We start from the raw sequence: 26,733 nt of genomic DNA, 5'->3' as shown, positions 1-26,733 counted from the left end.
CCGAAGCAGCACTGAAAATTAATGGTTTACTGCATTTTTTATTCAATAAGCAATGAGTTTTAATACCAGTGTGCACTGATTGGGTTCGACTGTAAAGGGGTGAACATGTTGGTTGATGGCTTGCATTTACATCGTACAGATATGTATGTATTGTGTTTTTGCTGAGTGTAGGAAACCAAAGGCCTTGACATCCTTCTTGCCATTTCTACATCTACAGTTTACACACATGTACATAATTATGGTTGTTTTTGTGTATGTGCTGAACATAGGAAAATAAACGCCTTACTTGTTTTGAAAAAAATATACATGTTAATGAATGTGGGGTTTGGAATGCAGATTGATCAGTGTTCAAAACTGTGTTCATATTTCATATTCACGATCTGTAATCATGCATTCAAATGACTTCACTGGTCAGTGAGAACCAAGAATAAATATTGTTCTCTTTATATTTTGTGTTTGTGGTGCTTTTCAAACTGTTTTCCTGCCGTTTCTTCTTGGTTATAGTCCTTATACAAATTCAAGCACACAATTCAACACTGTTACGGAGAAAAGAATCAAATTCAATTGGACCGCGTCGATGTTTTTTAACAAACCATCAACGTATGAAAAAATCCAAGTTTTTTGAAAGATGCACACAAAGTACAACAAACCATGCTCAAAAAAAGGCACCAACTCGATTTCTGTATTTTTTTCTCCATTTTATTCCATACAAATGTCTTTTCATTCACTCACTTGGACACGCATACGCATTTATACACACGGCCAACCTGAAATGGAAAAGACACTGTTAAAAGTACATGTACCTGATGTTTTTTTTTAAAGGTGATGGTGTCGACTGACAAACTGCTGAAGAATTATAACTGAAAGCTTTTACATTATCAGCGGTGCCTTTGAAGTATCTTAATAATCCAAAGTCATGTTGCGGTTTGTGTAAACAGACTGATTCAGTCAGCTTCCTTAATTAAATCTACACTTCCTACTGAGCCAATGCAGTCCTTAATTAAATCTACACTTCCTACTGAGCCAATGCAGTCCAAAAAGTTGTTAGAAAAAAGTCCAAATGTTTACACATTAACGTCGAACACAACAAAAGAAGAGTGACACTCACCTCAAGCAGTGCGTTTACTGATGTTACTGTAGCCCATACCCAGACAGGTCAAAACCACACGATCTTCTCCCCCTTGACGCAGCTTCTCTCCGTCGGGCCCCACCCCTTCCTGGTGAGCAGCGTCCACTTTAAACATCACCTGCAGAAAATCACGGATGTGACGCAGGAACTGGATTCTGCAACAGAGGAATAAATACTGTGCGTCTTGTACTTTTGTTTGACTTTTTTTTGTTATTAATTGCTTGCTACTTGTAAAACTTTTCTTAACAATCTTTTGCATCAAGCTCGTGAAAAGATGCAAGTCATCCGTCTTCTTTACAGCTCTTTTACAAAACATCAAAAGCTAGTAAAACTGAGACACGAGGGCTGGTATGCAAGGAATCATTACAGCACAAAGTCAAACCTGTCTACCTTGCTACCCTAAAAGTATGCAGGAAACGAAATGTGTAAAAGATGAACAGAAAGGTCAAGGAAAAATTCCAGCCTTCCTCCCTCTGCCTGGCAGTAGTGGAAAAGGCTGGTACATGTACTGCTGTTTCTGTTAAAATGGTACCTGTGATGAAAGGACACCCTTTGGACCCGCTGAAAGTGTCCCTACACTGGAGGTGGCTTTGTCAGGTCTCGGAGTCTGACCGGTATATTTTGGTCACGACAAGTGACAGAGGTACAACAGAAGGTGTCCTTTCATTGGAGGTTTCCCCTCATCAGAGGGGCTCACATCACAGATTAGACTGCATCTTGGTAACTTCAATACTCCAAAAAAGGTAGACTGCTAACGTTTCAAAATTCAGAATAAAATAACAAGAATTGTAGATTATTGAAACGTTTTGTTATGTCAATGGTTAAACGTTCAAATAACCTATAATTCTGTTTTTGTTGTTCTTGGTAACTCCAATCACACACACAATACTTACGTGTACGGCGACAGTGGTCCTGTCAGTATTTTCGACACATCCTGAGGCCCCAGAACCATGCACAGTGCCGCCAGACTTTGGCTGGTGGAGTCCACACAGCCTCCCTGGAAAATAAAAGCAACTGCTCAGCTGCTTAAAATTATCAGAAATACGCTTGAACCCTCCTTTGAGACCCCTCTCCCTTCCCCTCAACCACAACCCTGGACTGAGGTGCACGAACCGAGAGTGAGTGCCACCCAAACAGGAGAGAACAAACAGCAGGGTTTGATTTGTTGAAACCTGTATATTTACCTCCATTTCAAGAACATGACCGATTGATTTCATAACGATTATGACAATTGGTCTTCTATTCATCCACATCTGTCAACTCCCACATCTGACAACTCCCTTGTGCACTCGTTTGTTTTTGTTTCGTTCTCGTAGGAACAGGCTTTGAAGTGTATGGACGGTTTTATCCCCTACCATTTTAGGCAGGAGATAAATGTTCTGTTCTGTCTTCTGGCCTAATATCTTAACAGTAATGAGGCTTCACAAGGTTACCCTTTGTTTCTGTTCTCATTATGTATGTTCTGAGCTTGATCACATTTACAAACATCAGATATCGCACTGATAGTACAAAGAATACAGTTGAACCCCCTTTGTAAGACCTCCCGGAAATCTGAGAAATTAGGTCCATAATACATGTACATAAAAATCAAAGAAGGGAGTCTTAAAACGGGGGTAAATGTACAGAGGTTATGAACTGAAAAATCTTTAAAACTAAGGCCTTAAAAAGGGGGAAGCTTTAAATTGGGAGATCTTAAAAGGGGAGTTTGTTCCACTGTAGTGAGTTGTTAAGTTGACTCACCCTGTATATTTCTTCCAGAAGCAGTGTGGCCGCCTGTTTACCAATGTCTTCAGGCACAGAGGGTGGGTCTGTGGATCCTTTGGGATTGGAGCATGCCTCTGCCGTTAGAAACGCTCCGCTTAATGTCTCGGCAACCAAAGTGATACCAAATCCTGGCGACCTAAACAAAGAATATATATGTGTGTGAATGCCACCATAAATCTGGTTTCAGTTTACAATACATTTCTGTCTTCATGGACAGCACCAACCATTTCACTGACTTTCAAAAAGTACTGTCGCCATCACAGATGAATGCCTGGGAGGAACAGACACACAAATCCCAGAGCAGACCTGGGAACCCCTGTTTTGCATTTGGAGTATTCTCAAACAAACTTGGTGTATTTTCCGAAAAATGAGTGTACTCTGTACACAATATTTGAACATCGATGATTCAAACATGCTTCGCACGCATCCGTTGCACCTTTAATTAAGTTTACCAATACATTTAAAATAAATGCTTTTTTCAATGTGAAATAACAAAAGCTGTAATCATTGATCAAATGTAGAGTTATAAAGTTATTTTAATCATTGAAAGAAACAGAAAAAAGTCTTAATCAAGCGTACAAAATACGGCAACATTGTATGGGTTCCCAGGTCAGCCAGAGCATGTCCTCCAGACATGCCCCACCTTTGCTGACCTGAGACACAAATTCTAGCCGGTGTAACACAAAATTTTTACTCCACGAAAAATTTACTCTGGAATAAAAATTTCGTACGAAATTCTTACTCCGAGTACACCTTTCGTACGAGAAAAGAATTCCCCACTGCACGAAAATATTACTCCCTCCACGAAATTTTTACTCCCCTCTTTTTTTCCTTCCAGTAAAAATCTCGTACCCGAAATTGGGATGCGGGCGAAGGGATAATACCAATATGTGATCTCGCGCAAACAAATGTCGCGCTACCTCTCCTCCCAGCCCTTCCACACCAGGACTAACAGGGGACAAGGGAGTGAACGTTTCGTACACCTGGCGTGGGCAGTTAAATAGCTCGTGTTAGGGTGGAATCATTTATTCGTTATTTATTCGTCAGGGGAGTAACATTTTCGACCGAAATGTTGACTCGAAACACACCTGTCGTGGGGAGTAATTTTCTCGTGTTATGGGGGAGTAATGTTTTCGTAAAGGGAGTAAAAGTTTCGAACGGAGTAAAAATCTCGTGGGAGTAACTTTTTTGTGATACACCGGAGCTGTCAGACCTGACAAAGAAACTGTGGGGTTCCGTGGGAGTCCCAGCGTCAAACTGCTTTCATCATTTCAACAACATTGACCGTATAGCATGGCGACGGGAACGGAGAAGAACAAGAAACCATATATCAATAGGAACAAGATTTCTCACCATGTTTTTCAAGGTGTCAATCATCCAGTCAAAGCATTAATAACACAACCCAGTACAATGATAATTAGAAGACCAGATCTGAATAGACGATGTACGTAAATAACTATGTCCGGATTTTCAAGCGCTGTGGAAGAGTTGGACCCCAGACAGTGACATGTGGTCGATCAGCTTAGACCAGCAATTGCAGCAAATAACTATCTCCGATGTGCATTTGACAGTGATGAATTTTTTTTTTTGAGCACATGTGCATCGAAGCTCAAGGTTCAAAGCGACACTATCAGAATGTTTACATTTAAAGCCTCACTTTTTTAAGGAAGACAACTCTTTCACAGCGCTTTGACCGAGTTTGTTTCCAAACATTGTCCATTGAATGGAATTACCACAATAAAGACAACCTACTTTCCAGAGCCTTTCCCCTTGCGGGAGTCTGCTGTGATAAAGATGTCTGCCACAAAAGTTGTCAATATGCCCTTGGCTGCTTCCACCATTCTGTTGGGTGTCGTCGGTGACACTCGTACTGACCAGCTAAGATATGTCAAGGCCACAAAGTGGAATGTTGAAATGACCACAAACTGTATGAGCAGCTATTATCTGTAGCACAATTTAAGCGCATATGCACAACTTGTAAAAACTATTAAAGCAGTGATAGTAATGCAGGTAAAGCCTACTTCCGATACACATCAGGTAAAAGTCAAGTTGCGCAAGAAAACTGCAAGCTGTTTTGCATGGTGTAGTGGAACGGATAGGTGCTGCTTTACTTGCTGTGTGCCCATGTGTGTATGCTTGTACTTCAGGCATGTATTATAATATCCTAATTCCACATAGCGCGACATACACAACTTTGGTAGTAACTTTTGCTTCTTAAAACAAGCGCTCCATATTCATAGAAAGAGACTAGAAACGCAGAAGAAGAAAAAGAAGAATAGAAAGAGTCAGCACACACACTCAAGACACACATCAAAAGGATACGCAATGCCTCGTATACGTTTGATTTTTTTGGGTTCCAAAAACTGTACAGGCCTCAGCTTCTGTCGACAGGGGCAAGTAAACTTGACCAGACCACCACCTTCTGGGGCTGCTCCTCTCTGCAAAATCTGATAGAACACAAGATAAACAATTTAAAGTGCTGTAAAAAGCACACAAAGCTGTCTACAGCGGAACCCCCCCTTGGGACTGGGTGGCCGAGTGGTAACGCACTTGCGCTCGGAAGCGAGAGGTTGCGAGTTCGACCCTGGGTCAGGTCGTTAGCAATTTTCCCCCCTCTTTCCTAACCTAGGTGGTGGGTTCAAGTGCTAGTCTTTCGGATGAGACGAAAAACCGAGGTCCCTTCGTGTACACTACATTGGGGTGTGCACGTTAAAGATCCCACGATTGACAAAAGGGTCTTTCCTGGCAAAATTGTACAGGCATAGATAAAAAAAAAATGTCCATCAAAATACCCGTGTGACTTGGAATAATAGGCCGTGAAAAGTAGGATATGCGCCGAAATGGCTGCGATCTGCTGGTCGATGTGAATGCGTGATGTATTGTGTATAAAATTCCATCTCACACGGCATAAATAGATCCCTGCGCCTTGAGTCTGAGTCTGGAGATACGCGCGCGATATAAGACTTCATATAATAATTAAGACCCCCTCCTTTTTAAGACCGATTTTCTCAGATTTGTGGAGGTCTTAAAAAGGGGGTTCCACTGTATTACAGTTGCATAATTCAGGGTTTAAAAAGGTTGGTAAGGTATGAACATCAGAATATGGTAGTACTACTACTAGCTTTCTGTGTTCTAGTAAATAGTAGTGTGGTCGTTTGTGCACTTCATTGAAAGAAGATGACCATCTGACTTGACTTTAATATAATCATAGTTTTCTGTTCTCTTTTTATAACACAAATTAACAAGCATGATTACATCAGAAGCAGTAATCTTCTTCTTCTTCTTCTTCTTCGTTCGTGGGCTGAAACTCCCACGTACACTCGTGTTTTTGCACGAGTGGAATTTTACGTGTATGACCGTTTTTACCCCGCCATTTAGGCAGCCATACGCCGCTTTCGGAGGAAGCATGCTGGGTATTTTCGTGTTTCTATAACCCACCGAACTCTGACATGGATTACAGGATCTTTTACGTGCGCACTTGGTCTTGTGCTTGCGTGTACACACGAAGGGGGATAAGCCACTAGCAGGTCTGCACATAAGTTGACCTGGGAGATCGGAAAAATCTCCACACTTAACCCACCAGGCGGCCGCGGCCGGGATTCGAACCCTCGACCTTCCGATTAGGAGGCCGACGTCTTACCACCACGCCACTGCGCCCGTCTGAGAAGCAGTAATAAATAAATAATACTAATATGGCACACTTGCAGAAAGAAGATAACTTCAAATAAAAACAAAAACTTCTTTTGTTCACTGTCTATTAGTATTAGTAATGTACTACTACTAGTTCTTAGTCACCTACAATGAAGGAATACCTTTATATATAAAGAACTGTTTAGACGATCCAAGAGTTCTCTCATACCAGATATCATTGCGTTTTAAATTCCCTTGATGCTTACCAAAAGCAAAATGATTACCGAGTGTCAGTATCTCTAGATAAGCAGTATACAGTACCTTTACAGGTTATCATAGTGAGTTACCTTCAATTCCAGTCCTTCGTCAGTGCCCAAGAACTTTTTCAGGATGGGCAGAGACGAATATCTAATCTGGTCCACCTGCAGGAATAGAAAAGAGTGCAACATTTAGAAACTTTTACTGATGGGCGCAGTGGCCTAGGTCAACTGATGTGCAGGCCTGCTAGTGCCTTATCCCCCTTCATGTGTACACGCGAGTACAAGACCAAGTGCGCAAGGAAAAGATCTTGTAATCCATGTCAGAGTTTGGTGGGTTATAGAAACATGAAAATACCCAGCATGCTTCCCCCGAAAGCGACGTACGAGTCTATGACTGCCTGAATGGTGGTGTAAAAACAGTCATACTTGTAAAAACCCACTAAGCTAAGGTTAATCAGGTTATGGAATAAAAAAAAAATAAGCCATCAGTTAACAAATATCATCTCCATGCCATTCAAATTAGATGCTTAGGGTTTGATACCCCTGCATGTTTACCAATCAATGACATCCACCATCACTCCTGGTCTTCCTTACCGAAGGGTCTGTCTGACTGTTGGTGACGCCAGTTAGCGTAATGTCCAAGGGATGTTTGGTGAAGGGCGCTAAACACAGGAGAGGCTCCAGGTAGTAGCTGATGGAACGCTCTGGGTTGCACTCATGTGTGAGGCTGCCACCCACCAGCAGGCCTGGTGTGTACTGGAACGTTGTACCTGAATAATGATGATAATAATAATGTTAGGCAGGCCGGAAAATGGCGAGTATTTTATTAGCCATGGCGAGTAGAAACATGTAACTGGTGAGTAGAAATGTTTATCTACTCGCCAAATGTGAGTGCAGTTGCTGAAACAAATTGTTGGTTTGGCTAGTAGTAGTAAAGTTTGCTCTCTGGCTAGTACATTTTCAGAATAATTAGCCAAAGGCGAGTACACCATGTGTTTGAATTTCAGGGCTGTTAGGTAGATCAGAGGATGTAGCCCTCGTGGGAAATTTCTTTAGGCATGTAATTCAAATTCTAAAAGCAAGTCTGATGGTGATAAAATGGAAAATTTCCTAAATAAATTATCATTTAATTAATATACTTACCCGAATCACATAAAAGCATTGACGCAGTCTAACATGCTAAGATCTGAAAAGGCTACCCGTCTTAAAGAATTTTAAAGGGAAGCAACCCAACACAAAAAGTGTAAACACAGGCAAGGTAATGACTGTCTACCCGGGGAGTTACCTCCCATCTGGGGTTACATGACGTCACTTCCCCTGTAAACACCACGTGTAGCTCATACGACTTAATAGACTAAAAAATCATATGCGGGGTTGGCGGGAGGGAATACACTATGTGATTCGGGTAAGTATATTAATGAAATGAAAATTTACTTAAAAATTTTCGATTAAATTACATATTCTTACTCCGAATCACATAAAAGCAGATAGCTTCAACAAGGCGGTGGGAATGAAATAAAAATCCAAACTCACCTCAAACCCTTGCAAGGAACTGACCCCCTGCTATGAGCGCGGGGAAAGTTCTAGAGCCATCTTGCCTCACGGAGGAGACGTCCCTGAGGTAATAGTTGAGAAACACGTCCTCGGAACGCCAGTACGCCGTGCGTAGGACTTCGTCCAGCTTGTGAGACCGAAGGACGGCCAAAGAGGACGCCCAAGCCCTGGTTTCATGGGCCCGGGCAGAGTCCATGGGGAAGACAGGCAGGCCCCCCCCTTTGTTTGCCAGGCTCCACACGTAAGCTTGCTTGATGAGCATGGACACCCAACGAGCCATTGTGGTTTTGGCAATATCCCTATTTCGTAACGTGTTCATAGAGATGAACAGAAGCTTTTGAAATTTGGACCTAAGCGGCTGAGCGCGGGCCAGGTAGATGCCAAGAGCTCGGACCGGGCAATTAACCGCGTCCGGGTCTCCGGGAGCCAGAATGGAAGTCAAAGGCTTGACGCAGACCAGCGGAGAGGCCTGGTCAGGGGCCTGATTCTTTGCCAGGAAGTTAGGCCGGAAACGCAAGCTAATAGAGCCGTCGGGCTCGTTAGAGATGTCCGCCGGGTCCCCTGACAGGGCGTGAATCTCACTTCCCCTGCGAGCCGTAGCTACAAGCAGGAGAAAAAGCGTTTTGCGCGTAAGGCTAGCGAAACTAGCCGCGGCCAAAGGTTCAAATTCTGCGGAACGAAGAAATTCGAGTACCAGAAAGAGATCCCACTTCGGGAGGGAAGAACGAGAAGCGGACTCTTTGAGAGCAGCGCCCTTGATCACCCTTGAGATGACGCCAGTGACGTCGATCGAGCGTCCCAGCTGCCGTAGCGTGACGGCGATGGCGGATCTTCGCACCCTCAAGGAGGAAGCAGACGCTCCTTGAGAGGAAAGAAACGCAAGGTGGTTCGCGACGTGCATGGAACGAGGAGCCAGCGCGTCCAAACCACGGGCCTGACACCAGGTCGCCCAGGCCTTCCAGTGAGACGAGTACACCGACGAAGTGGAAGCCCTATGAGAGCGTTCCACCAGGTCTAATGTCTGCTCAGAAGCACCGGAACGCCTCAGTGAAGACCGGACAACTTCCACACGTGAAGTTTCAGGATTGAGGGATCCTCGTGTGGAATGCCGGTGCGAGGCTGAACCAACTCTCCTCTTGCGAGAGCGAGAGGGATTGGTGGGCCGTGAGCGAGCCTCAGAAGGTCCGGGAACCACGCCTGTGAGGGCCACAGGGGCGCAACCAGGAGAAGATCCGGACCCTCCATTTCCGCCTTCCGGATCACTCGGCCGAGTAACTGGAAGGGAGGAAAGGCGTAGGCCTGGAGCCTTGTCCACGGAAAGGCCAATGCATCCGTCTGCCAAGCCTCGGGGTCCGGGAATGGCGAGACGAAGATCGGCAGCCTCTTCGAAAAGCGGGTGGCAAAAAGGTCCACCAGAGGCTTTGGAACAAGGGCCCAGAGACGAAGCAGTGCCCCGTGAGTGATCGTCCACTCTGATTGAAGCACTCTGTCGGAGCGACTGAGCGCGTCCGCCAGAGTGTTCAAACTCCCCGGGAGGTACCTGGCCGAGAGAGTGATCTGGTGTTGCCAGCACCAGGTCAGAATCTCGCAGGTCCTGCCCGAGAGAGACGGGGACCGCGACCCTCCCTGCTTGTTCAGATAAGCTGCCACAGTCGTGTTGTCTGTGAACAGACGAACATGCTTGGCGTGAAGGGAGGGCCGAAACTCCGCCAGAGCCAGGGCCACGGCCTCTAGCTCCAGCAAGTTTATGTGCCAATGGCTCTGCTCTGCCGACCACAGGCCCGACGCAGTCTGTCGGTCTGTGTGTGCACCCCAGCCCATCAGAGACGCATCCGTAAAGAGGTCTGTGTCTGGGGGGGGCAGGACAATCGGCACGCCCCTGCAGACCCATGCCGTGTCCAACCACGGAAGGGTCGCTGACTGGAACCATCCCTGCAAAGGGATGAGGACGTCCCAGTCCACGCAGGCAGAGTCCACATACGGTTTCAGTGCAAGCTGAAACGGGCGTTTGTGTACCCTGCCCAGAGGCACCAAGAGAGCCATGGACTCCATCTGTCCCAAGATGGAGGCCAGCGTCCGGAGGGAAGCCCTCGGGAGAGACAAAGTGGCGCGGATAATGGTTTGGAGCTTGTCCACCCTCCTCTGAGAAGGCCGGACCGTCCATGTAACCGTGCAGAAAGACATCCCCAGATAAGTGAACGTCTGTGACGGCACCAACTCCGACTTTGTCCGGTTGATCGAAAAACCCAGCTGGTGGGCTTGACGAAGAACCGCCTGGGTATGACTGGAGCACCCAGACTGGCTTTGGTTCAGAACCAGCCAATCGTCCAGGTATGCTCTCAGCCGTATACCCTGCGACCTCACCAGTGCGCATAACTGTCTCACGACCATGGTGAAGACCCAAGGTGCGAGAGACAGCCCGAAAGGCAGAGCGCGGAACTGGTAGACCTGATCGTCCCACCGGAAACGGAGCCATTTCCGGTCGGACGGATGCACCAGAATATGGAAGTATGCATCCGTCAGGTCTATGGAGGTCGCCCAGTCTCCCGGGCGGAGGGAGTCTCTGACCGACGCGGGCGTCTCCATCTTGAACCGTATCGTTCTCAGGAAAGTATTGAGATGCGATAGGTCCAGGACGGGACGCCACGCCCCCGAGGCCTTTGGGACGGCAAACAGCCGCCCGTAAAAGCCGAGGGACGTGTGGTCTAAGACCCTCTCCACCGCGCCCTTCTGCACCAGAGCAACGATTTCCGCCTGGAGGACGGACCTTGCTTCTGGCGAGGAGGGAGGCTTGAAGCCCGGCAGACGCCGCGACAGAGGTGCCTTTCTTTCGCCCCAAAGCAGACGAAAGCCCGATCCCACGACGCCCACGATCCACTGGCTGTGCACTAGGGCCGCCCAGTGAGAAAGTGCCCTTGAAGGGCCCCCCGCCATCACCAGAGTGGAGGGCGGGGGGGTGGTGGGACCGGGAGCACTTCATTGGGGGTGAGGCTTGCTACCAGAGCCGCCTCGCCCCTTGCCGGGCGCCGATCTTTTTCTCGAGCCACGAGAAGCCGATCTGGCCTTCTTCTGTCCGGCAGGCCTGGAAGAACCAGAGGCCTGAGGCTGTTTAGGCGGAGCGGGCTGAGCCTGTGAAGGCTTGGCCTGCTTGAACGCCTGCAGAGAGAAATCAGAGAACTGAGAATCCCTGTTCATCTGTATTTCAGTCTTCCTGGCGTCGAACGCCAGACGGCCAAACAGAGAGCCCTCTGTCATGGGAGACGCCCGCAGTGTGTCACAAGTGGACTGGTCCGTGAACTGAGAGTGACCCAGAAAAAGATCTCTCCTGCTCATGACCGTATGTGCGTACTGCATCGCTGACAACCTCATTTGCTCTTCATTGACTCTAGCCAGAGCCGAAAGAAGAGTTGAGATGTCATCAGCGTCCTGCTCGACCGCGAGGACAAAGGGGTCCAGCGTCTCGGTCATAGCCCTGGTAAGGGAACGCAGGAGCGTCTCGGAGATCGAAGCCAACTCTAAAAGCTGACGACTAATCTCCTCCGATGCCATGAGGGTATGTTCGGGGAGAACAATCCCCGAATCACTCTTGATAGGCTTTGCCAGCAACGAAGCCAACTCCGGCGTGACCGGAAGCGGTGCACGCGGAAGGGCAAAAGGAGCAAGCCAAGAGCGACCTGTCTTCGGTAAAGCAAACTTCTTGTGATGTGTGGGCACAAAAGAAGACGCTTGCGTATCCGAAGCCAGCCAAGCCCGAGCCAGTTCCGGAGCCGGTCCGTAAGGTACCAGCAGAGGAACAGCGATGCCCGGCTGCGACCGTCCTGCAGGAGAGGGTCGCGCCAGCACCTGAGAAAGCTGGTAGGCGACTGATGGGGATTCGGCGAAACGAAAGCGGGAAGCATCCTCCTTCTCGTACCGAAAATCCGCCATCGCGGAGGGAGCGGCAGAAGCCGACGTAGGCAAAGCCACTGCCCCCTCTGCAAAGTATCTGGATGTAACTTCCGCCGCGTCCTCAAGCGCCAGTCGAAGCTGAGACGGAAATCCAGAACGAGCAGCTTCACTGACTACAGACTGCGTGTCTGCATAGTCGAGCGAAGCGTCCCGATCATAGCCCAATGAACCAGCAGCAGTATGGTGTGCAGGAAAACCGGAAACCGGAGAACCGGTAAGCCGGAAATCATCCTGGCTCATATCCTGATCAACAGGAAACGCAGAGCCGGAAGACGCAGTCACCATTGCCGCCGGAACTGAACCGGAAGTCGACATCGCACTAGACAAGTGCTGTGAAGACTGTCCCGGAAGCTCAAAGGACGTACCCGGTCTCTCACCCACTGACATTCGTGTAGGAGCAGTGTGCAAGAGACTAGGAAAACCGGGCGGAGCCGGAAGCGCTGCCGACGGAGCCGCGTACAGCGGAAACGTCTGCTGCGAGGACTGGGGCCGGAAGCCCGGTGGCCGAAAGGCCAGTCCACAGTCGACACCAGCAGGGACCTTCGTGGGTGTGCCAGATTGACCTTCGTTTCCGGGAAAACCCGGAAACGCGACTTCCGCAAGCGGAAGCCGCCCTTGCTCCGTCATAGCCCTACTCGCTGTACGATCGGAACTAGACGGAGCAGCATATCCTGACTGGCAGGAATTTTGCAGGTAGCGAGCCTGCGACCAAGAACTGTTGCTCAAAAGAGAGCGTCCGGTGGCTTCGCGAAAGCCGGCGGAGCAGTTCGACTTACCGTCTGAGCTCCAAGCAAGAGCAGTAGAAGACGAGAGTGAACCAACATCACGGGCGGGCGTCTCCGACAGGCACACAAAAGATGCCAAGGAGTGAACGCCACCCACTGCCGAAGAAAGCGGAGCGCTGAGAGCCGGCGTGGCTCGGTGTAATTCGTCACGCACCAGGGTACGAATTTCTGGAACCAGCGAACGCAAAATCGACGAAACCATGTCAGCTTGCCCCGCGCTAGAAACTGCGACCGGGCGAGCTGACACAGACACAGTTGTAACGGGAATGCTAGGCTGCCCCCCAGCATTAAGGCTAACGGGGGCAGAAATGGGAACCGACAAGAGTACGTTTTTATCTTTGTCAGAAACCAAAACGAGCGGAGAACTTTTAGGCAGAGGTTTATCTGAGGAAGACTTTGCCTTAATCCGGCCCTTGGCATCACCCTTACCGCGTTTCTTATCGCTATCAGCCATAATGACTAACGCGCAAAACACAGCACAACACAAAGTTACTGAGCAAAAAATTTTAACAAGTCCAAACAAGGACGAAAATTTGTCAATAACAATGAAAATTCCTGTCAACAATAAGACAAAATTGGAAAGAGCTCACCAAAAACGTAGTGGCAAGCCAAAAGACGGGTTAGGTGACCGGTGGGTGCCCAAAAAACACCTGCAAGCAGTCACTCACGGAGCCAAAATTTTCACGACCTTCCAAGTGTAGGCTGAAATGTCGTATGAGCTACACGTGGTGTTTACAGGGGAAGTGACGTCATGTAACCCCGGATGGGAGGTAACTCCCCGGGTAGACAGTCATTACCTTGCCTGTGTTTACACTTTTTGTGTTGGGTTGCTTCCCTTTAAAATTCTTTAAGACGGGTAGCCTTTTCAGATCTTAGCATGTTAGACTGCGTCAATGCTTTTATGTGATTCGGAGTAAGAATATGTAATTTAATTACTTTATCACTATCAATAAAAAAAAAAAAAATGTTCACTGAATCAAGCTACTTCTATCTATCTATCTACAGTTCTTTCATGTATGCCTTCTTGTAGTTTATTTATTTTTATTTTATGCAATTTATATCGCGCACATATCTCAACCACGGATTCAAGGCGCAGGGATTTATTTATGCCGCGTGAGATGGAATTTTGTACACAATATATCACGCATTCACATCGACCAGCAGATCGCAGCCATTTCGGCGCATATCCTACTTTTCACGGCCTATTATTCCAAGTCACACGGGTATTTGGTGGACATTTTTATCTATGCCTATACAATTTTGCCAGGAAAGACCCTTTTGTCAATCGTGGGATCTTTAACGTGCACACCCCAATGTAGTGTACACGAAGGGACCTCGGTTTTTCATCTCATCCGAAAGACTAGCACTTGAACCCACCACCTAGGTTAGGAAAGGGGGAAGAAAATTGCTAACGCCCTGACCTAGGGTCGAACTCACAACCTCTCGCTTCCGAGGCAAAAGCGTTTACCACTCGGCCACCCAGACCAATACATAGTTGTAGATGTAGTAAAGCAGGCCAAGCATTATACTTATAGTGCTCTATCCGCAAAAGAAAGATTTTTAAAGGAAATGTTTGCTGTATTTTTTGTTTGAATGTTCAGTGTTCTTTGTTTCAGATTTAACCTGAATTGACATGTTCTCAGAACTGATGTATTGTTAAGATTGTTCATGAAAAATAGGCAACAACAAAACAATTACTAAATTGATACGAACTAAATCAGTAAATGAGAAAGTATCAGAATGTGTGTAACCAATACCATAACATTAAAGAGAAAGGCTTGCCTGATCTGCTGATAGAAGTGATTGAGCCATTTGTAATTTCATCAAGCAGACGGATGAAACTGGCTTCAAATTCTGCACACACAAAAACCAAAGAAAACATGTACACTGTATACAGAAAAGTATCACTATCATATCAAAACTTATAGTTATAATAATTGGTTTGGTTTGTATACATTTAGAATCTAGATACTTTTACATGTAATAACTGTCTTAGAATATGAACAGCTGTGAGTGTGAGTATAATAATAATAAATCAAACTTTAACCTGTGCGCAAAGACTGTTTGTTAATAAATCATATTAAATGGTGAAAAGTAGGAGAAAAGTACATGTATAGGCCATACAAAAACTGCAGTTCACACACACACACACTGACACATATTAAGTTCTGTACTTTTACCACATCCATGCACACAATGTCACACACATGTATTAAAAGTGACATCTCCGTTCATCCATTATCAATGAAAATGATGACGTCACTTGAGGCTTTGCCGAGAGTAACATTTGTTTTTATAACTTAAATTAACACCTTAGTCTTTCCTTTGCTCCATATTTGTATGATAGTCTGCCAAGGGGGTAGGTGATAAACCAGTCAGAATGTTGCATAATGTCGCAAGGTTTCGGTAACGTATGTATTGTTTTAGGGGTACCGGGTGGGACTCTCTTGTGATGAAAAAAGAGGAAATCCCTTTTTTCTAGGGAGGTTCGGGGGCATGCTCCCCCAAAAATGTGTTAAATGGTACATTAAACTCTGTACAATCTGGTGCACTTGTTTGGAGTTTGGATAAGGTAAAAAAAGACATTCTCCTCACCCCCCCCCCCCCCCCCCTACAAAAAAACCCCACACAACAATGGTAACATTGTAATGGTGCATACTTACGTAATGAACCATGTATCCATAATCCAATACTGACAATAGTATGATTCAATATTGAAGCACAAAATGACTATTAGTTATCAGGAGATTTCAGTCAGCACAATTTAACTCTCAAGCCTCCAGTGTTCTGTTCCATTTTCACTTCTCTTCATATCATCAGAGACTATAGAGTATACAGAGACGCTCCATACGGCGCTGAAAAGTGAGACCGGAAGCCCAGTGGCGCCACCATGCGGAAACATGGAAAACAAGAGGCGAAGCCTTCAAGGCTCACGTAAGAAATCGACAAACAGTAACACAAACTCAATCACTCCGTCACACATACACACACACACACACACACACACACACACACACACACACACAGTAAGCATAGGTGAAACTGTGCAAGAAAGCGAGACCCTGGATCTGCCAAGTAGTCTCGGCCCGCTCACAAGAACAATGACCGAGACTTTCAGTAATTCCTTTGCGTGACGTCTAACCCTCTTACGTCATAATGTGACGTCTTCAAATAGTTTCTATCACACACGTCGAACACTTTTGACCGAGACTGACGTAATCCATAGACTCGGAAATGTTAAAGTTTCTATCACACACACACACACACACACACGCACGCACGCACGCACAGACAGACAAAGTTTATCATCGCATAGGCTACACTTACGTGAGCCAAAAACTACTTTCTCTTTCCACAGCAGTAGTGATATCGTGCTGCACAAGCATTGCCGCGCCAACGCGAAAACGCAGTGGGGCATGGTGTTCGGCCATCAATTGCTCAAACGCACATGCTAAAGGCTTCAGGATGTTTAAATTTCCCAAGGAAGAGAGCAGGTGAGGATTGTTTCTTCAATTTTTCTCTCGTTAAATGTTGGAAAATCAGTAAAAGTTGTAGCGTCGAACTGCGTGTAGATCTATTCTACCGGAACAGAAAACACACACTGTACACACAACAGCCTCAAACCGGTCCAAGCTGTGCATGTTGGTACTACTAGTTTCACATGTATAAGATTTATTTCTCCTCTACTTTATCTCATTTCGGCATGCCAAGTCTGGAACTGATAGTGGCAAATACGGTCGGTGATCGATTAGGGTAGACATAACCATCTCGTTTGATTGACACGGCCGTCGCGGGGTTATAGAGTAGATCTACAACGGATAACAGCTTGCAGCTTCGAACGTTAGTATTATCATGATTAATATTTTGATTGTAAACGTTTTGATGATGATGATGATGATGATGATGATGATGATGATGATGATGGCTATTGTTGTTGTTGTTCTTGTACACTATTTTAGGCCAAAAAAAAAAAATGCTTTGGTTACGGTTTCATGGCCAAAAAAAAATAGGGTAGGTAGGTCGATTAAACTTTTTTTTTTTTTTTTTTTTTTTTTTTTGGTTGGTCCCTCTTGAAATGATAAAAATATTTGTGTATGCAGGATATTCGAGGTATTTTCATATTGGTGTATTCGTCCGCTTCACTGCCATCAGGAGTCAAACGAACACACTTGAAGTGAAGTGATTTGATGTGGAAACTTTCCAAGTTTTCGAGAGTCATGCCAAAGTCTCCAACATCTCCAAGAACATCACTGCTCTGTATGCAGAAGGTGGCGATGTGCATGCCCTGTGGGACCTCTTTAAATCAGAGCTCAGTGAAACAACAGCCGCCCACATCCCCTCCCGCACCTCCTCCTCCAGACGCAAGCTACCATGGGTAACGCGCAAGCTGAAGAAAATGCTGAAAAAGAAAGAAAGACTATACAAACAAGCAAAACGCACAAAGAACTGGACAAACTACCGTCACCTCCAAAAAGACTGCCGTAGAGCATTCCGGAAGGCTGAATGGGAGTACATACAAAACACCATTGAAGATGGACTGTCCAAAAATGACTCCAAACCCTTTTGGCGTTACATCAAAGCCAAACGACAGGACAACATTGGTGTTGCACCATTAAAGTCAAAGGGGTCCTTGGTGTGCGAAAGCAAGAACAAAGCTGATAATGATATACTGGTCAACCAATTCCGATCAGTCTTCACCCAAGAACAGAAAGGAAAGCCTCGTCTCCCAGAACTCCCACAACACAACCCTATTGAAGACTTACAAATCAGGGAAGAAGGAGTGAAGAAACTACTTCAGAACATCAAGATAGCAAAAGCACCAGGACCAGACCAGATCCCAAACCGCATACTGAAGGAGTGCGCCAATGAACTGGCCCCTGGACTCACTGCCATCTTTCAGCTGTCTGTCGACTCAGGCTGCCTACCGTCCGACTGGACAAATGCAAATGTCTCCCCCGTCTACAAGAAAGGCGATAAACACCTTGCTGAAAACTATCGCCCCGTCTCCCTCACCTCCGTACCCTGTAAGCTCCTTGAGCACATCATCTGTAAACACCTCCTCAAGCACTTAGAAAAGAACAAAATCCTCACCAACCTCAACCATGGCTTCCGATCAGGCTATTCATGTGAGACACAACTCGTCGTCACACTTCAAGACCTCTGCAGGAACTATGACAACGGTAAACAGACCGACATAGCCATCCTGGACTTTTCAAAAGCCTTTGACACTGTGCCACACCCAAGCCTGCTGTATAAATTACAGAGTTATGGTGTGAAAGGCAACCTGCACAGCTGGCTGCAAAACTTCCTGACGAAAAGACTGATGAGAGTGGTAGTCGACGGAGAGGAGTCAGTTGAAGTCCCTGTAGATTCAGGCGTACCACAGGGTACCGTACTCGGACCAGTCCTATTCCTCTGCCACATTAACGACTTGCCAGCGTCTGTGAAGTCACAAGTGCGCTTATTTGCAGATGACTGCCTCCTGTACCGCACCATCAACTCCTACAGTGACCACCACATACTCCAAGCCGACTTGAAAACCCTGGAAGAATGGGCAAACACCTGGGGCATGCGCTTTAACGCAAAAAAATGCTACATCCTTAGCATCAGAAACAAGTCCAGCTTTTTCTACAACCTGGACAACCACATTCTCCAGAAAGTCAATAGCAATCCCTACTTAGGCGTCACCTTTACTGATGACCTCAGCTGGACCACACACATCAACAAAATCGTCAAAAAGGCAAACTCCACCCTCGGCCTACTTAGAAGAAACCTCCGTTCCTGCCCACAAAGCTGTAGACGTACTGCCTATGTGTCCCTCATCCGCTCAACCCTGGAGTACAGCTGTCTCGTCTGGGATCCGTACAAACAAGGCGATATAGACAGCCTGGAAAATGTACAGAAACGAGCAGCCAGATTCATTACCCAAAACTACAGGGACCGAAACCCAGGATGTGTCTCAGAGATGCTCAGCAGACTACAGCTTCCCCCACTCCAGGAACGCCGGAAACAACAGAGACTCACATTTCTGTTCAAAGTGGTCAGAGGGCTGGTCCCCGCAGTACCCCCTGAGAAATTCATCCAGCAACAAAAATCAAAAAGACAAGTGAAACAACGAGTGAACAAAGACTTTACATCATCAGCCACAGTCAGAAATATCACAAGAAACAACAGCCAGTGCTTTACTGTGGAGTGTACTAAAACACCAGTGTACAAGTACTCTTTTTTCACAAGAACAGTTATTGACTGGAACAACCTTGATGACAACACGATCCAGTCGTCAACGGTCAACGAATTCAGAGGAAAGCTGCCAACCGCTGACTAAAACACCAAGTGCTCTCCCCAAATTCCGCCAACGTATATTCCCAAGCTTGGGACCTGTTGGCGTAACTTATCAAGATCAAGATCAAGATCAAGAAAGTCCAGTTCGAAAGAGTCTTCGGGCTCGGCACTTATTTTCGTCGACCCAACACATTTTATCCCGAACAGTTTGCCGTCCAAAGTTGGATGAAAATCATGAAAAATGTCCACCAAGGTTGCACTCTTCGAGTACCGACTTATCAGTCGTGTTTGTTCGATATGAACGCACTTTCCGAATACGATTGCAAATGCAGACGACATCTTTTTACGTTCGCGCAACGAACGAACGCACGAGACTGACTTCCCTTGGATATGGGAGTTGTAAAAAGCGGAGTGGTGTCCCTTGTCGGGCTTGTTGTTGTCTGCTCGCCGGCGATCGATGTTTTCTCTGTGCCGTGGTGTTGTTGTTTTCGGTGGGTTTTTGTGTGTGTGTGTGGTTTTTTTGTGTGTATGTATGTGTTTGGTTCATTTTATTTTTAGCTTTAGGACCAAAAAAAAGTTTAGGGTCGGCCCCAAAAGTTAGGGTCGGTCGGGAAACCGTAACCAAAGCATTTTTTTTGTTTGGCCTTGAATGAGTAAAGGTCAAAGAGGGTAGAGAGACAGAGAGAGAGAGAGAGAGAGAGAGAGAGAGAGAGAGAGAGAGAGAGAGAGAGAGATTGGATTGGATTGTTTACTATTTAGGCCATAGCTGTGACGGAAGTGAACATATATATGTACATAGGCATGAAAAGGAGTCTAAAACTGTGACATGCTCAGGAAAACTTTTAGCCTAAAAAGGAGACACACAAAGAAAGGCTAGACAAATCCAGTCACACTTATAAGCTCATAAACACACTATAAGTTCAAAAAGTAGTTTATTTTTAACAAACTAGTAAATTTAAATCCCGGCATATGTACATAACTTGTCACAACGTCACAAACTTCATTTAACCTTACAAGTGCACTATGACAGAAAATAAACATAACCCAAGCAAAAACCCCACATTAAATGACTTTAAATATCAAAACAACACCAAAAACAAAAATCTAACATTATTACACCCGACTAGAGCATTGTGTACATAACCGTCACATCATGTCACAAAAATGCAACAAAAAAGGTGACAAAAGACGATTTCTGACCCCTCAGTACAAAACACATGTAAAAGAGATAGACACCAGACAGCCACAGCAAGGAGAAATGTAATCACAGAGGATGAAAGGAATAACATCCTTTTTCACTTCATCCATAAATAATTGCTAAAAAATCGAGATTAAAACAACAATTTAACCACACAGAATGAAACCAACATCAAATATAGTTAGAAATGCTTACAACTATGAAGTTAAAGTGGCAAACAAGCAAAATCCGGTTATAGGAGCTAGACAATTAAAAATAAACAGCAGCAGTCAAACTTTGTTCATAACATCACAGCGTGACATAACCAAAACAGATACATTAAAACAAGAACATTCTGACCCAACAGGCAAACAAATGTATGGACATCTCCAAATAAATGAGAAGAACCCTTAAGAAGTAAAAGTTGTGGATGAAACCACCATAAATCCACTATACAGCAAAAGAAACCTATGTGTACATAACGGCACGCAAAGTCAGAGGATGAAAGTGCTCATATCAGCTAAAAATGGTGCCAAAATAACTGCAATCAACAAATCTGAGAAAGAAATTAGTAGCAAAGGAACACAGTTACCATTTTAAATCAAAAAACAAGATAACATATGTAGCAGGTAAGAGATAAGAGGGAAAAATACATTGTACATAACGCCACACTGAGACACCTAGGATTCTGAGTGATGTATCTTAAACAGATGCACACCTACAAAGGCAGAAATTATAAGAAAACAAATGACACACAGAAGGTACAAATAAACAAGTCGCGTAAGGCGAAAATACAATATTTAGTCAAGTAGCTGTCGAACTCACAGAATGAAACTGAACGCAACGCAACGCAGCAAGACCGTATACTCGTAGCATCGTCACTCCACCGCCCGTGGCAAAGGCAGTGCCCGTGGAATTGACAAGAAGAGCGGGGTATTCGTTGCGCTAAGAAGGATAGCACGCTTTTCTGTACCTCTCTTCGTTTTAACTTTCTGAGCGTGTTTTTAATCCAAACATATCATATCTATATATTTTTGGAATCAGGAACCGACAAGGAAGAAGATGAAAGTGTTTTTGAATTGATTTCGAAAAAAATTTTTTTATAATAATTTTTATATATTTAATTTTCAGAGCTTGTTTTTAATCCGAATATAACATATTTATATGTTTTGGGAATCAGCAAATGATGGAGAATAAGATAAACGTAAATTTGGATCGTTTTATAAATTTTTATTTTTTTTTACAATTTTCAGATTTTTAATGACCAAAGTCATTAATAAATGTTAAGCCACCAAGCTGAAATGCAATACCGAACCCCGGGCTTCGTCGAAGATTACTTGACCAAAATTTCAACCAATTTGGTTGAAAAATGAGGGCGTGACAGTGCCGCCTCAACTTTCACGAAAAGCCGGATATGACGTCATCAAAGACATTTATCAAAAAAATGAAAAAAACGTTCGGGGATTTCATACCCAGGAACTCTCATGTCAAATTTCATAAAGATCGGTCCAGTAGTTTAGTCTGAATCGCTCTACACACACACACACACACACAGACAGACGCACATACACCACGACCCTCGTTTCGATTCCCCCTCGATGTTAAAATATTTAGTCAAAACTTGACTAAATATAAAAAGCAACTAGCAGCCCTGGAACATAAATTCAGATCATCATCAGAAAATGCAAGAACAAGAGGCGAAGCCTTCAAGGCTCACGTAAGAAATCGACAAACAGTAACACAAACTCAATCACTCCGTCACACACACACACACACACACACACACACACACACACACACACACACACACACACACACACACACAGAGAAAGAGCATAGGTGAAACTGTGCAAGAAAGCGAGACACTAGATCTAGATCTCTCTGTCTGCATGTAGCCTACTTACAAGGACACGACTGCCAACTAGTCTCGGCGCGCTCAAAATAATAATGACCGAGACTGTCAGTACTTCCTTCGCGTGACGTCTAACCCTCTTACGTCATAATGTGACGTCAATGTAATGTGACGTCTTCAAATGTTAGAGTTTCTACCACAGACATACACACGCACAGACGCACGCACGCACGCACGCACAGACAGACAAAGTTACGATCGCATAGGCTACACTTACGTGAGCCAAAAATGAGAATATGTACATAACATTACAACAGGAGATTATCTTTCATGCATTGAGTGCTGGTGAGTACTGCTCACTTAGATTTTGTCAGTTGGGAAATGATCACTGTTTATCAACAGACATAGGAACAAGAATACATGAAAAAGTATATAAGTGTAATATGATTGTGAAATAAGTTATCAATTCTGAAGATGGTTAAAACAGGATGTGTAAATAAAAATCTTGAAGCTCACAAAAAAAGTCTGGTCTCAGCCATAAGTCTCATGTAGGCTATGCCTCCAGAAAGATTTAGCAGCAAACATGTAAATAAAAGCCCAGTGTTCAAGGGACATCATGTAGCCGTCCTCCTTGAAGACTCGCAGGATGTTGCACACCGGTATACAAACAAAAAAAACAAAACAAAACAAACAAAAAAAATTCTCTTCCCACAGCCCAATTCCTCAGGAAGACCTTCCAGGCTCCCTCAGCAGTAGCTTTTGTGATCTGAAAGAAAAAACGATGTGCAATTATAGATGCATGTATAGTTTCTGAAATGCTTGCTATAAATATAATGTTTGGATTTTACACTATCTGCTATCATCACAGCAAAACGATATGATGTGACGTTATGAACATTTTCAGGGTCATAAAAACAGCTGAATGCAGTCATCTACTGCTCAGCTTTTAATTCTTTTAGCAAAAAAGAACAAGATTGTATCGTAGTAGAGAACTCTCTACTGCACAGCCTTCAGAACAAGATTTCAATAACGTGTACATAATGTCACACGTCACCCAGACAAGCTATCTCGAACTAAAGGCGTGTGAAGTTATGTACACGCAGTCATGGAAGAAAACACGAATCCCACAGAGAAAAGTCTGAATCTCATAACTCGGTCATTTACAAAGAACAACAAAAAAATGAACCACAAGTCTGAAAGAACGAAAATCAAAGAAAATCATTGATAAAAATGGTAAATATTCCGCGCCTAGCCCGAAGACAGTAATCTCATGATGTGACGTTATGAACATCGCACCGTACTTTCTCAACCGATTTCCTAGCCCGTCAGAAAGTCCCTTTCAACGCAGGAACAAAAGAAATCAACATAGTAATGTTTTCCACCTATTTGTACAAAGATTCTATTTGTATTAGCTTAACCATGCATCGTACGTTATCCGTCACGACAACAGCTTCGTATCTGAACAATCAAAATAAAATTTCTTCATTGTGCGTCAGATCGGAGACTTCGTTTAGCGCGCGATATTTTCGACTTGCACTCAACCATCGTTACAAACAAACAAAACACGTCTCAAACAGCAATATGACTTACAAAATTGATAAAACTTACCATCATTGTGTACATAACACATTTCAAAGAATCACGACAAAACACTTACCTCCTGTGTTCTCTTATTTCTCGTTCGTTTCAAACGCAGACTTCTTCAAATGAAACTACGATCGCATGGCTGGAAGTCAGTAAACAAAGTTTGTTCACACCCCTTGTAGAAACGAGTCCATGCGCGGAAGAAAATATAGTACATAACTAACGCGTCACGACGCATCACGCAGTTGGCCGAAAAACCTTTCCCGTACAGCTGTTTATCATCGGATTCGTGTTTTAAACTTATTTTCACACAGAAGAATGATTTTTCATCGAAAATCAACAAAAACTTTGTTGTTCTAAAAGTTGAGAATGAATGTCGGCTCATTAATACACTCGGCCGGAAAATCACGACAGAGAATGACGTACATTCTAGCCTATGGTAATCTTCCGGTAAGCTCGACTCGGCAAATTTCGGGGCACTTCAAACTTTGCAAGGGAAAGACCGACCATTTCAGAATAGAATCTCCGTATTTTTTCTATATTTTGGACAGTGATCTGACAGTATGGGAAAGTTTGCCGAGCACACTGTTCTAGGTGTCACAGAATTGCAACAGATCACCGTCAATAATCACCAACAAAACATCGATTATATTCCGCACACGTGAACCACACACTACGGAGTCATGTCCGAGCCGAGAAAAATACCTTCTTCGTCAATGCTCTTCATGTTCACGATTTTAAATAAAAAAGAAGCATCAACAAGAGACCTTTTCCGGAGGTTGTATCACTTTTTCTGACTCGACGCCATTTTGTGCCTGTGACCATATAATACAATGACATAATGACATTTGCACACAAATCAAATGAAATAAATCATACACGAACTAAGACATTACATTTCAAATAAAATATACCGTAGGCTTACATGAACTAAGACATAACACTACGTAGCCGAAATGCTTTGTACACATAAGCTGACAACTTTCGAACAATACCTTCATTTACAGATGCCATAAGCATAGAAAACTTGTGTAAACTTGGGTTTCTATAAAACTTAGCAGGAATAAACTGGCATCGCAAATCACGAAGTGCGGGGCAACAAAGCACAAAATAAAACTCATCTTCCTTACTTTCCCTGCACAATGGGCATAACAACATATCCGCATCGTATCTCTTATATCGATTAACGTGCACAAATAGCTCTGTTATTCCACCTCGGAATCTTGCCATAATAAGAGAGAGAGAGAGAGAGAGAGAGAGAGAGAGAGAGAGAGAGAGAGAGAGAGAGAGAGAGAGAGCTTTCTGAACAAGAAAGAAGCAACTGAAAAGAAATAAGAAAATCATCGATCGATCAAGATTCTTTAAAGTCAGCTTGGTCACAAGAATCTGGTTTAAGTTGCTGTATTTTACAGTTTTCCTTACATTTCAGTTTCGATGTGCTGGGACGACACCAAATTGACTAAATGCCTTAGTTACCGATTTAACCGGGAACTATTTCGTTAAACGATTTATTCCTGACATATTTTCTCAGGCTTAACTGACCATGATTGTATTCAGTATGTATTTGTATTTGATTAAAACACACAAAAATAACGACGGTTAGTTCGTGAAAAGAGACTGACTTGAATCATGTTTGCATAACTACAGCGATGCAGCGAATATTGCCTAAGAAAATTTGATTTAATTTTAAACTATACCATTTTCTGCGGTGTTTTTATGGTCATTTAAAAAGAATGTTCACAAACAAACATATTTTTTCATCCAGTTACTTTTTGCAGCACTGTCAGCCGGACAGAACAGACAGTATGTTAATATAAACGTGATATAAACACAGCCGACAGCAGCCGTGAAACGCGAGTTTCCTTGTGCGGCAGGGTGTGGCTCTTTTCCCGCGCTGGGCTGGCCGGTCTCATTTTCGCACCGCAACGCAAAGAAGGATGACGCGTCTCTGTATACTCTATAGTCTCTGATATCATTCAGTCAACAAGTTATAGATACTGTGATGAAATGGGACGCGGAAAAATAGATTACTCCAGCGGAATTCGTAATTTGTGTCCGCGGAAATCCGCGGATAAGTCCCACCCCTGGTTTTGACTGTTTCTACTTCTAATTCTACCCATTTACTGATTATCATTTACTGATTTAGGCAAGATTGTAATAAGTAGCGCTTGTAGTTGGAATACCAACTATCTTAAATCTACTGTCTGATGTCGCTGCATACCTGTGTACTGTATATTGAAAATGAAAAACTATTGAACAACATTTGTGTTTGAAAAATAACCTAAGGCGACAGCAATTGCACCTCATTCCTGAGAATGTGTGTCTAACGTCTGGCAGATCAATAACCATGGACTAATCATTCTCTGAACCATACACAGTTTGAAGACAAAAGGATCAAGTTTTTAGGTGATTATTTTTGCTTTATGATTACTTTAACAATATACATTTGACAGCAAGAGAAACAATTAGTTTACTATTACTACCTTTTTCTTGAGAGCATACACAGTCACTGTGAAAGTGTACACAATTTACATAGATCTGACCAGATTTTTCAGTTTACTTATTCCTCACTGTTGCTTATGCGTACCTCTCAAACCTGGTTCCTCGTCTTTACTTCTTATTTTTGATACTTTGACGGTTCTGCCGCTGACTGTTGCTAGAATCAGCCTCTGCCTGAAGAAGTTGCATCCTTCATACTTCAACACACTCCCCTCTTGATGGGTACCCATGTTTTCCTATTCTTCTGGAGCACATGTGCCGGAAGTGCT

The 26,733-nt window shown here is 44.3% G+C and overlaps 1 protein-coding gene across 1 annotated transcript; it reads right to left on the bottom strand.

Annotated features, from left to right (window-relative positions):
* Positions 1 to 677: 677 nt before the first annotated feature.
* Positions 678 to 26,733, bottom strand: LOC138966971 (RNA 3'-terminal phosphate cyclase-like protein). The gene is made up of 10 exons (XM_070339384.1): positions 26,553 to 26,733; positions 14,853 to 14,924; positions 7,378 to 7,553; positions 6,871 to 6,945; positions 5,216 to 5,340; positions 4,646 to 4,771; positions 2,870 to 3,029; positions 2,023 to 2,126; positions 1,109 to 1,284; positions 678 to 767 (listed from the first exon to the last, which is right to left on the bottom strand). Exons 1-9 carry the CDS (start codon positions 26,692 to 26,694, stop codon positions 1,110 to 1,112), a joined length of 1,155 nt encoding a protein of 384 aa, XP_070195485.1. The 5' UTR covers positions 26,695 to 26,733; the 3' UTR covers positions 678 to 767; position 1,109.

The sequence above is a fragment of the Littorina saxatilis genome, linkage group LG5 (assembly GCF_037325665.1).
Source record: "Littorina saxatilis isolate snail1 linkage group LG5, US_GU_Lsax_2.0, whole genome shotgun sequence".
Classification (NCBI taxonomy): Eukaryota; Metazoa; Mollusca; class Gastropoda; order Littorinimorpha; family Littorinidae; genus Littorina; species Littorina saxatilis.
This window is presented reverse-complemented; position numbering and strand designations above follow the sequence as displayed.